The 12,092-nt window shown below is 36.1% G+C and overlaps 3 protein-coding genes across 3 annotated transcripts; 1 reads left to right on the top strand and 2 right to left on the bottom strand.

Moving 5' to 3' along the window:
• Window positions 1-524: 524 nt before the first annotated feature.
• LOC145906838 (AP-4 complex subunit beta-1-like) lies at window positions 525-1,521 on the bottom strand. The gene is made up of 2 exons (XM_082994311.1): window positions 751-1,521; window positions 525-689 (listed from the first exon to the last, which is right to left on the bottom strand). The coding sequence occupies exons 1-2, from the start codon at window positions 1,513-1,515 to the stop codon at window positions 663-665; spliced, it is 792 nt and encodes a 263-aa protein (XP_082850437.1). The 5' UTR covers window positions 1,516-1,521; the 3' UTR covers window positions 525-662.
• A 437-nt stretch (window positions 1,522-1,958) lies between these two features.
• Window positions 1,959-3,012, bottom strand: LOC145907207 (ketosamine-3-kinase-like). Its single transcript, XM_082994637.1, has 3 exons — window positions 2,867-3,012; window positions 2,646-2,800; window positions 1,959-2,578 (listed from the first exon to the last, which is right to left on the bottom strand). The coding sequence occupies exons 1-3, from the start codon at window positions 3,010-3,012 to the stop codon at window positions 1,959-1,961; spliced, it is 921 nt and encodes a 306-aa protein (XP_082850763.1).
• An 822-nt stretch (window positions 3,013-3,834) lies between these two features.
• On the top strand, window positions 3,835-12,022 carry LOC145906678 (phosphatidylinositol 5-phosphate 4-kinase type-2 alpha-like). The gene is made up of 10 exons (XM_082994127.1): window positions 3,835-4,044; window positions 4,273-4,370; window positions 4,532-4,628; window positions 5,222-5,374; window positions 6,925-7,071; window positions 7,528-7,680; window positions 9,440-9,587; window positions 10,008-10,124; window positions 10,519-10,622; window positions 11,629-12,022. The coding sequence occupies exons 1-10, from the start codon at window positions 3,898-3,900 to the stop codon at window positions 11,983-11,985; spliced, it is 1,521 nt and encodes a 506-aa protein (XP_082850253.1). The 5' UTR covers window positions 3,835-3,897; the 3' UTR covers window positions 11,986-12,022.
• Window positions 12,023-12,092: the final 70 nt, after the last annotated feature.

Genomic DNA, 12,092 nt, shown 5'->3' with positions numbered 1-12,092 from the left:
ATTTTGACACCCAGCAATTTTTCCAAACAGTTCTTTCAGCTGTTTCTCGAAAACATGTGGCCATTGCAGAAAAAGTCTCATGCAAGATGCTAAAACTGCCTGCTGGACCACAGGTGATGCAAATTCTGATATAAAATTTTTAACCTCTGATATAATTATGCCATGCAATTGCGCACAGTTGTCAATATCAGTGTTTTGACTTAGCAGCCAAAGTAATGCAGACTTTGATGATACTGTATGACAGTGTTTATAGCTATTCATTATCAGTTTAAATATAGATTTAAGAAATATGGTTCTTTCATCTTTGGATTGTTTTATTACTATCCTGGAACTGGCTTCAACAGCTTCCGCTACAATTTGTTCATTGTGGGATTCAAGGCAGTTTCTTAGGATGGTTTCACACTTGTTTGGCAAAAACTTGTGCAGACTAGTCAGCAGTGCAAATGTTTTAGCAGCAACCAAACTGTTTCTATTTATGTAGCGCAAAAGATTGGTTAAAATAATGTTCGCACAATCCTCTGTAGCAATTGCAGTTAATATTTCTATCTTTTTTATCTTGATTGACTCAGAATCACCAAACTGCACTAAAAACATCTTTGTGCTTGGAGTTAACAAATCCTTTGCTGCTTCTGGTTGCCGGGTCACAAAAAAATGCAAACTGCTTAAAATAACATATTGCCAGTTGTCCCCTACACAAGAAAACATATTAAGAAGGGCTGTTATGGTTTGATTCATGACATCTCTTGCAACCTCAACGTTTGTTGATGACACTTTTAGCATAAGAGCACTTGCTTCCATTGATAAAGAAAGGTCACTTGTTTGTTTTCTAACAGGTTCTATGGCATTTAAAACTCGAAACACTACGTCCTCATTTTTCACTTGGAGGCATTGAATTGCTCGTGTAATAATTGGTAATTTAAGGAAATTGTCAACTAATGTTATACGATCAAGCAGAGATAGCAATAGATCTTGCACATTTCCACCATGAAATGATTTGCAATCAAGGCACCGAACCACCACACCTGGATCACTGTCAGTTTGCAGGACAACATTTATTTCCTTCATTAGATCCAGTTTCTTCTTAATTACAGCATCAACTGCAACACTCCTTACATAGGAGTTATCATCCTTTAGTCCCTCAGCAGTAGATGACGTCACAAAATCTTTTACAGTGTCTGTTGTCAGTGTTATGTCAGAAAGCAACCTTAGGGTACTTCCTCTAACAAGTGGATTTGGGTGACTAAGATCACTTTGCATGGAGTTTGTTGCATGGAGTATTACATCCTGGTTAATGTGGCCAACCATGGACAGATAAAGGTACACCAATTTTTTTATTCGCACATCATGACTTTGACTGTATTGTATAACCTCATAGATGACTTCATCTTCGTGTGTCAAATGTGCCCCTTTTGTGTACACAAACACTTGTTGTAATGCTTGTACTTGATCATCCAACTTGGAATCAACATTTAAAAGTTTTGTCAAACGCCTTCTGACAGACGTCAAGTCACCCATTAGTAGTTACCTGGTTGTTAAAACATTGTCAAATTACATTACGTTGTAGTATATGACATGTAAGTCCTAACATACATCAATATGCTGACGTTTGACGTGGTGCTACTGCTGCCAATACAAAATATTGATGCCTATGTTTTAATTACGTTTTCGGGTAACACTAAAAGCAGAAAAACAGTTTCTTTCACCTTGTTCGGGTCAACATATAGACGCAGTGAATATTGCATTAGTGTGGTTTAAATTTTCGAAAAGTGAACAAAACAGACCATCTAAAGCAGATACAAAACAAATTTAATGTAAATAAACGACGTCACAGGGGAAACTCCCAGTAGTGCGTTTCTGACATCCAACAAAAATATTAAAGCAGTTTCGGGTATGTGCTACAACGTTTTTGAAACAAAACAAATAATATAACGCGTAGTACTGTGCACTAAAGTTAACGATTATTGCCAGCCCGCGATTTCGCGCATTAAGTTAACTGATGGGTCTTTGTAATGTTTTCCAAAAAGATTCCAATGATTTAAGTAGTTAAAAAGTTGGTATAATTTTTGTCGACCACTAAAACCCGGTTGTTTTGGAATGACTTTATGGTAAGCTTCATAGAAAGCGCTGGGAAATCCATCGAACATGTGCGAAAAGGCTATATCGTATTCAGAATGTCCATAAAACGCCGCAGGGTCAAATATACATGGTTCGTTGCGCAACTCCGCCGCATTTCCATTCCAGAAATCGCCGTGCAAAAGTGATGGCACTATTTCCATTGAATTTGGAAAGCATTTAGCAAGATTTCGCTCCACTCTTGGCCATAGATCACGGACATCAGTGTCGCGGAAATCTCTTTCAATTAGATCCAGCTGAATCTTCAGTCGATTTCTTGCAAAGAACTCCAACCAACTCTTGCACCATTCGTTTGTCATTACATTCACGCAACAACTAGTAGATACGTCGAATCCAAACTTATTAACGTAGTCTATTCTTTTTCCAATGACGCCTTGGGATTTTTGCGATACTATTTGTTTGTTTTTGTTGTGCAAATGTAAGATTGCCATCTTTTCACCAAGTTCTGTAATTTAGTAGAAAATAAAACAAGGCCAGTTAACCGCCAGGTCACCTTAGCTTAGGTATGTCACCTGATGCAAACCTATTCAGATTTGTCATCTCAAGGAATTCCGTAACCAAATATGCCGTTCCATCATGTTCAAAAACTTGAATAGGCTTTGGTACACGAATAGCATTCACTGCAGAAATTTCTTCAAGGCTTTTAAGTTCTCCGTTAAACATCTTTCTAATTTTTTAATTGATGTTTGAATCACTGGATTAAATACCTTTTACTCACATAATAACATTTTACCTTGATCCAATTTTTGAGTTCTGCTTAACAAACACCTTATTTCCATTGACCATATATACTGCTGCCATGCTAATGTCGCCCTTAATTTCCATATCGCATGCTTCTACATCAACACAATGCAGCCGTTCTTTAAGAACATCCTCCATTATCCCCTACTGACACAGCTGTTTATGTGAGCTGCAAAAATAACAAACATAATTGCTTGGAGACAAAAAATTTTAGAATTGCACATTTTTTGTATGTCACCGCTCGGAACAGATTTCAGCCGATCACGTCGTACCAATGCTTCTGAGTGTTAATGAGTTAATAGCAGACAAATCGTACAGCTGCCCTCAAATCACAAGGGACCTAGACACCAAACGAATCAAGAACAGAAAAGTGACCAAATATGTTTTACCGTTAGGTGGCATGAGAGGACCGCTCAATGTTTCGTACGTGCTGGGCTGTAGGATAAAGCTCAACGTTGTTCCATTTCGTTTGTTATTTTTTGGTCCTTGCGACCAGGAAGTTTCGGTTTTGTTGACTATTCGCCATGCGCCTTTTTCGTTAACAATGGTAGCAGATATATAAACAAGGTTTTGTCAGAAGATTGTAACCCATTAGCAGTTGCGACTTTACAATATTAATATAATGTACCGTAGTTCATGTATTAAACATTTCGCTGTGGCTTATTGTAGTTGAGTGGCTTGTGCTAAAATTTATTTTATAAAATACTACCACCTTGAACCCTATTTTATTTGTTGTTTTATAAAAAAATATTCCAACAAGAATATTAAAATGTTTAAAATAAGTTTTGGTTATAGACTGGAATAAATCATTTAAATTTTGCATTTATGATTTATATATTGAGTTTGTTAAATAACAGAAGTGCTCAGTGTTCTTTGCAGCGGTACTTTTTAATTGCGACTATGTAACGAAATGATTACTATACTAGGTACCTAAAATGTACATTGTTGTTCAAAAAGGACTATACAGATTAGATATAATATTAAAAGCTGTTTAACTAAGTCTGGGGTTGATTTGCTGGTGGAATGGCAAGTGTGCAGGTTGCCATGACGAAAGAAATGAATCAAACCAAGATGAAACAAAGAAAGAAGCACTTTAAAAAGCAGAAACAGAAATTGTTCCGTGCCAATGAGCCTTTCATCAGTGTCTTCATGTGGGGCGTGAATCACACTGTAACTACTACTTTTCATAAATTCTTAATTTATATTTTTAATTTTGTATAAATGTTTATACGTGTTGTCTAAATGTGAAATCTAGCATGTAAATTGTGCAATGGTACAAATGCATTTTTGGGTGTTTAATTATGTCTACCAACTCATGCATTATATTTTACATCTTTAGTATTTTTGTTTTATGTTTTTACGGCCTGAATTCTGATCTATTAAAACATGCTTTTATAGGTCAAGGAACTGTCACACATGAAAATGCCATTAATGCTGATGCCGGATGATTTCAAATCTTACTCCAAAGTCAAAATTGACAACCACATTTTTAACAAGTACATAAGTGTTGATTTATTGCCACATAATTTATAGCAAGAATAAATTTGCTGAAACATGTAAGAAATTTTTGGTATTTTTTTCACCTGTTGTAATTCCTATGCCAACCTGGTACATTAGTTTACCAATGTAAAATGTCTTGTATGCATATTTTTAACAGAGAAAATTTGCCGAGCCATTTTAAAGTAAAGGAATATTGTCCTGTGGTCTTCAAACGATTGAGAGAGATCTTCAAAATTGATGACAAGGAATATGTGGTAAGAAACAGCTTATTCTTGTGGAGAACACTTTTCCCTGTTGGGCAAGATTTTCTCCTAAGGTCAAGTGTTTGTTGCGGAGTCAGCAATTAAGTGCTTCTCATTATCAATAGGATTTACATTAACAGAAGCTTTTCAAACTTTAAGAGAGCGTTTTCAAGCTTCGGGCAGCTTGATGTTCTGTTTTGACCGCCTCCACTTCAGCTATTGATTTTAGTTATTGGTTGTGTGTTTGTGGACAATGAAAAACATTGACCAGGCTATGTCTGCTTGGTGACATATCCCTTGACGCAAACTCCCTTAACAATTGTGATTACATATTTAACCATTTAGGCACAGCGCGTTTATTGCAATTCACTGAACATAATCTTAAAATCTGAAAAATATTTGTGATGACATTGGTTATACTTGATTGAAATATAAAATGGTTCTGCTGGATGAAAAAAGCGAGTGAGATAAACCCTAAAGATATACGTGTAATGTGGTGCATTGAGTGCCATCATCACATTATACTTAAACTATAATGTAACCCACAGTTGCATGTATAATGTGGTTACAAATATCTTCTGAAGCAAATGATGGTTGTTTTTCAGAATTCTATTTGTGTGACTCAACCTATCAGAGTGGAGGATCGTGGTCGATCCGTGGCACGTTTTTTACACTCGTTTGACCACAAATTTGTCATAAAAACTCTCACCAGTGAGGACATAGCTGAAATGCATGGTTTCCTGCCAAAGTATCACCAGGTATTGTGTGCATGTTCCAATCTTTAAAATAATAGAAACAATAGTTTTCTTGAAAAAATTATGTGCTAGTATTCATGCAGTTGTAATGGCCTATGCAGATGCTACACAGTTGGTAATTCTGCTTGAAGCTGAAAACATATGCATAAAACAAGTATGCATTAAATATGTGTTGAAAGTATTATGAATTAAACATACTATAAAACTTCATCAATAGACAAACAGAACTTATGTTATATCCTGTGCATAACTGTTCCGCATATAAAGAAACGAGGGCAACAAGACAAAAAGTTTTTAATGTTAAATGGTGTTATTTTGGATATGGAGGTATCCTACACTCCTGTGATACCAGTGTGCCTGTGATCTATTGTCTATGCTATGTTTGTGCATAGCCCCCAGGCAAAATCAAATCGGGCTAAGCATTGACCTAAAAGCATTTCCTTTAACCACATTTGCACTATGATGTTGTAAGTGTGCTGTTCAGGACCTTTATGGTACATTATGTTACTTTGTAGAGGCTCACCTTTACAGCTAGCATACTACTAGCTTTCCCATTATCTTGAAGCTCTTATCTTGTGAATAATTTACATCTCATTAAATTTTCATGGACTTTAATTCAATTTTGTCACTTTGGTGTATTAAAGTTTACCACGGTGTACGCCATTAATAAAATTAAACAACACAAATTACAAGATTCGACAGTGAGCAACGTTGTGGTTTTGTTTCTGTAGTGGAGCATGCATTTGACATTAAAACATGCACGACATTTACTTGTTGTTAAGTCTTCAAAGCCTCTTGGAGTTTAAATCTGTTTGTCAACTTGTCATTAAAATACTGTACAAATGTACTAAAAACAAAATTACACACTTGTAAATCCCCAGAACCGACAGTCGTGTTGTGTTCACAAAAATCACCAATCATGTTTTTTTTGCCCACGAATGTTTGCTGCCCTGTTTAGGAATCAAACAATCAATCAATGACCAAGCATTTCCGGTCATTTTACTAGTCTGTTGGCACTCACTGCAAACTCCCATCACGCTGCTGCATTGTAAATGTCTGAATCAAACTTTAAAAACATGCAGGGGAAGTTGACTTTTTTGCGTTTTTTTGCAAATCATATTTTCTGAAAATTAAACATTGTGTAACCATTTTTGGTGAATTTTATTAATCATGGAAAATCCCTTGTGTCATCAAAGGGTGAGTAGATGGGTGTGATGTCAGAATAATTTTCTTGTTTGCTGTAAAAACACTGTGTACGAATTAGATTAAAAATGGTGGTTGCCATGCATGTATTATAAAAAATTAATGTATGTTATTCCCCTCATCTTTAAACGGCAAGAGGAAATCGCCGTGGAACTAGAAAATGAAAACAAAATCGACCAAAAATTTACGTTCAAATACTGCCTTTTCCAGACAAATACTTTGCATTAGTTCATGCAACATGTATATACACTGAGACAGTATCCAAATTATTCTTGCTTTGCTGTTTAGATTTTTAATAACTGCACAAGACCTTTTCTACTGTTGTAACATCACATTGTTTTTGTTTTCAGTACCTTGTTGAGAACAAGTGCAAAACCCTGTTGCCGCAATACTTGGGTATGTACAGGCTGACCCTGAATAGTGCAGAACACTACCTAATTGTGATGAGAAATGTATTCAGCGCCACGTACAAAGCCCACAAGAAGTACGACCTCAAGGTAAAACTGTGAAGGTGTTTCAAAATAAAATGAGTTGTGTAATTGCCAGAAAACATGTGCAATATATTTTGCACCAAGTTCCACTGACACAAATATATAGCTATGTATTAATACCTGCTCTCACAATTTTCTTGTAAACCAATTTTTTTATTGCAAATGATTTGTTGTAAAACCATGGTATGATCGAATCAGTTATTTATTTTACATGCGTTTGCTCAAGTTGATAGTAGCACTTCCCCTTGGCAGTTTGTTTGCATAAAAGCTAATGGAGTGTTTGCAAAGTGCTGACATGGGTGTAATCTGCTGACTCGTATGTGTGTGCTGCACAGCTTCCAGTGTAAGTTAATTATTTAATCCACACATGACACCCATCCATCATGTTGTTGTTGCGTTTTGTGCCGCTGCAGCAATTGTTCATGTTCATGCAAATACGCTTTCAACATGCATGTTACTCAGGGTTCAACTGTGCAACGCGAGGCGAGTGACAAGGAAAAGAAGAAAGTCTTCCCGACGTTCAAAGACAACGACTTCGTAAAAGACAACATGAAAATTTACCTTGACGCTGAATATCGAGAGTCCTTTCTTGCCAAGCTGAAGAATGATGTAGAGGTACATACCAGAAAGTTTTAAGTTATTTTGCCAAGTGCTTCGAAAATGAAAATTTAAATTTCGTGAGGCTATTTAATTTTGACAGATTTACTATGTGTATACTACGTGTAATTTAAAAAAAATGCAAAATTAACCACTCTCACAAAATTACTTTTTGAAATTGATATTTCATGGAAAGATAAACAACACATGACATTTTAACAATGGGGGTCCTCCTGTTTTCAACATGCACAAGAAAAAGTTGCAACACAGTTTGCCTTTGTGGTGTCCACTAATTAGCCCTTTATTTTTACTTCAATAATTACCACAACTGACTCTACCGGGGGGGTTACCAAATTGGGAGGGGGGGCATGACAAACTTTGTACATCATTGTCATACAAAACTCAACATTTTACGGTTTCAATTCACTCAATACACTATGTAGTTGTGTAAAGTTTTTTAGTCATTTTGTTGAATATTGGTGTTCAAAAAATATCTAAAAAATCAGATGACAGTCAAACACAAAGTGTCACAGAATTTTGTTTTGGAAGGGGTTGTGAATAAAAAAAATTGGGAAGCCATGTGGTGCATTGTTTGCCAAACCTGTTTGACTTCACACATTTATTGTACAGGAGGCATTTTCTTATAATCCAACGCAATTGTTGTGGTTTTCCCATATGTGCTGTATAAACACACACACACATACACCTGGTAAATGTTTGCAAACGGCAGCCTGGGAAGCCTAAATTGCTTATTTAAAACTATTAGCTAGACAATAGGTATTGGATTCAACAAATCATCCCACTATAAAAAAGAGCAAACTTTCTTGTTAATAGACAGGAAGAGCTGCCATTCGTGAGTGCCCAATTACCTTTAAACAAACAATTCTATTTAAAATATAACTGTGTGGATACACACCAACATCATGCCTAACTTTTCACCTGCGTCAATTCAAAGTTGTCGTTTTGATTGCTTCCTCATCACCAATCGGTGACGATGTTTAATTTGTTTCCCTGTCGCAAAGTTTAATCATTGGAAACGATGGTTGTTACTTTACATTGGGTAGAACTACTTAAGAATGCCACCGCTTTTATGAAGGGGCATGACCAGACTCTACTTGTAATCACCAAGCCCATGTTCAAAGGATTCTTATATTTATACCTTGGTTTTATTATTGCCAATTCAGCATGGGGATACTTCATGTCAGGGCAAAGAACCATGCATGATAAAGCACGCCTAAACTATTTTGAGTTGCATTAAACGTCATAGGGTTGTAGCTTATCACCTAAAGCGTTAATTTATGTATGACTTCTTGCGCTCAACTGACATATCCTCAATTAATTGTTTTTTGCCCTCAAACATGTGTGTCATTAAATTTATGCTTGATCAAACAACTATTGATCAGCTAATTGACTGATTGTATGTGTTCAACTAGTTTACAAGCTTGTGAAAGACAGGTTTACTTGCTTTTTGTCAATGCAGTCCACAATAGATTTGTTTGCTTATTGTCCCCACTCAGGCTGAATTTTACTTACTTTTTTCCAATTGTGGTCCTTTATTTTATGTTGTTGTGGATTCAACAACTTTCAAACCAACATTTTAGAAAACAGGTTTTAAGACAACCCCCCCAAAATGATCACAAATGTTTGATATGCGATCGATAGTGTCTCACAGAAATGGCATGCATCACTGTTTGAGTTGTGCAATCCTGCTCTAGCAGATGCGTAACATTTGTCTCTTATCACCCTGCACATGTTTAAATAGGATTTTTTCTTTTAGTTTCTTGCCTCGCTCAAGTTGATGGATTACAGTTTACTTGTTGGAATCCATGACTGTGATCGTCCCGACAAGTATGCAGATGATTGGAATGACGGTGATGGAAATGGTGTTCTCGATGGAAGCCCAGCTGAAGAGGAAGTAAACAGATGTAAGTATAACATACACAACCGGAAAATGGTGTGTGTTTTTGCTTTATGTATAACATCCTAAGCACTACACTACAGAAGGTGTGTTAATAGCATTTTTCATCTTGTTAAAAAACTTGTTTTTATGCTGCGGAAGGTTTGTTAAAGATTTTTATAATGTGTTCATGGAAACCAAAATAAGAAACAATGAGTAATTGGCATTCGGCATCAGTGCGATTGGACAGAGCCCTCTGTACCACCAAGCAAGAGTAGGCTGATTCCTTTCATCTGAATGACATTTTTCTTTTATGTTAATGGGAATTAGTATAATTTACGAGTAAGTATTTAGGTCATCATCATTCAGGAAGGAAAAGCAGTATTTTTCACATGCGCCTAAACTCACATTGAACAAAACAGTGTTTAGAGCTTTATTTTTTTTCCAGTAAGTTCCACCACGCCACCTGATTCCCCGAGAACTGGAGCTGATCCTCTAAGACAGGATTCCATCAGTGGAGAAGAGGGAATTACTGACAGTTTCTACGCTGTCCGATCTTCGGGAAGTGAGTGGTCTTTTGTTGTGCTTGTTTATATTTTTTCTCTTATTTATTTTTTCATGTTTGTACTTACCTGCGATGCACGTCTTCGTGTACAACATTGCAAACAATCCCTTAAAGAAATACAGACAGTCTTAAATTTGCTCAATTGTAATTAACACTTTACAGTGTTCCAATCCAAAGTGATTTACAGCAGTTTTTCTTAACTGCCAGTCTGCGGACTGGTTTCAGTTCGCATTAATTCTTTAACAGGCCCCCTAATACAGAATGTTTTCACATTGAATGAATTTCTTGCGGTGCGAACCACTGATTTAGGGCACCTTTGAGACACTTATGCCAATTTGTCTGCCTGCATTTAAGTGTAAAAGTGTTTACTTTCATTTCTGCTTTCACTTCATAGAAGCCACAAAGAATGAAGTTTATTACATGGGATTGATTGACATACTTACTCATTACGACACCAGAAAGAAAGCTGCTCATGCCATGAAAACTGCCAAACACGGGGTAAATAATTTATTTCTGGTCGTCTTGTAGAGTTTAATTTGAAAATGAGATTGGTAATGCTCTTAAAACAAATATTCCTAACCGCTGTTAAAATGTATTTATGTTTTGACATAGAGTGTTAGGGTGTAGTGTATGTTTACAAAAAGCTATATTCCTATTATCACAAACTGGTTGTTGTTGTTGTTGTTCCGTTAATATGCACCGAATTAAGAGGGAAATGTATCATTTGTGAGCTTGAAACAGACACACATAAAAACTATTAATTGGTGTCTGCCATTTGCATGAGAGCAAGTGTTGGAAACCACACAATAACTAATTTCTTTAAATATACTTAAACATACAACTTTCTGGTAAATAAAAGTAAAATGTACCTTCAGCAAAACTAAAACTTCTACTAAGAAACCTAATTAATGGCTGTCAGTCCAAATGGATTAAGTAATCAAAGGGCGGGATATTAAGATTGCCAGGCAGAGTAACTTCTATTGATCCAAACCTCGTTGCAAATCCATCCTCTTAAACCGTCTTATCTATCTTGTGTGGTCCATTCTGGTCCATTAGCCAGTCTAATCAACCTGTGTGAGTGTGTGAGTGATCTGCAGGGGATATATTTAGCCTGTAGTATGGGCTGAATGGTTTTTAACAATGATTATACCATCTGTATAAGCACTTATATTTGTAGGTTAAAAAACATCATGGCTAAATACAGCAACAACTATTTTTGGACTTAATTCGAAACAACTTGTTAATGGGTGTATGCATATGAACCTTGGTATTAATAAACCCGTTTTAAATATAATGCAGCTGCCAATTCCACTGAAAGGTATCTCTACAATGAACATTGCCCCAAGTAAACAATAAACAATGATATGTGGGTAGTTTGGATGCCAAAGCTATGATAAAGTGTTTTTATTTCTTCATTTTTGTAGATTTGGACAAATTTGTCTGTAAACTTGACAACAGTAACCTCAGCTGCAGTTTTCAACTCTAATCTTTTATCTTATTGTAGATTGGCGCAGATTTTTCAGTGAAATCACCAAGAGTTTATGCCCACCGTCTTCTGCAGTTTCTAGTTAGCAGGACCGAATTTCCTTCAGTGCAGTCAGTCATTTACCCCTCAGCTCACCACTTGAGAACTGGTTGCCACAAAACAATCAACTACTCTATGAGATTTTGTTACAGCAATGAGGATTTAAGAAGTGGAATGGTTGTGGAAAATAACAGAAGGCTAAAAAAGAATTGTTCACAGGGTGCTTTGATTGGTAAGAGGCAGGAGTTGCAATGCAGTGTAGAGAGAGTTATGCATATGTACTTGTTGGTTTTGTCTCCAACATCAGTATATGCAAGGGGAAGTCAATTAGTTTAGCTTGTGAGGTCAACAGACCTCTATGTTTTTTGGTGATTAAAACATTTCATGATTTTATTGTTTAAAATTTTTTGTTTCTTTCAGGCTGGTGCTGAAATCTCGACCAT

Source organism: Ascidia mentula, chromosome 6 (genome assembly GCF_947561715.1).
Source record: "Ascidia mentula chromosome 6, kaAscMent1.1, whole genome shotgun sequence".
Lineage (NCBI taxonomy): Eukaryota > Metazoa > Chordata > Ascidiacea > Phlebobranchia > Ascidiidae > Ascidia > Ascidia mentula.
Note: the sequence above shows the minus strand (reverse complement) of the source record. Positions and strands in the feature narration are given on the sequence as shown.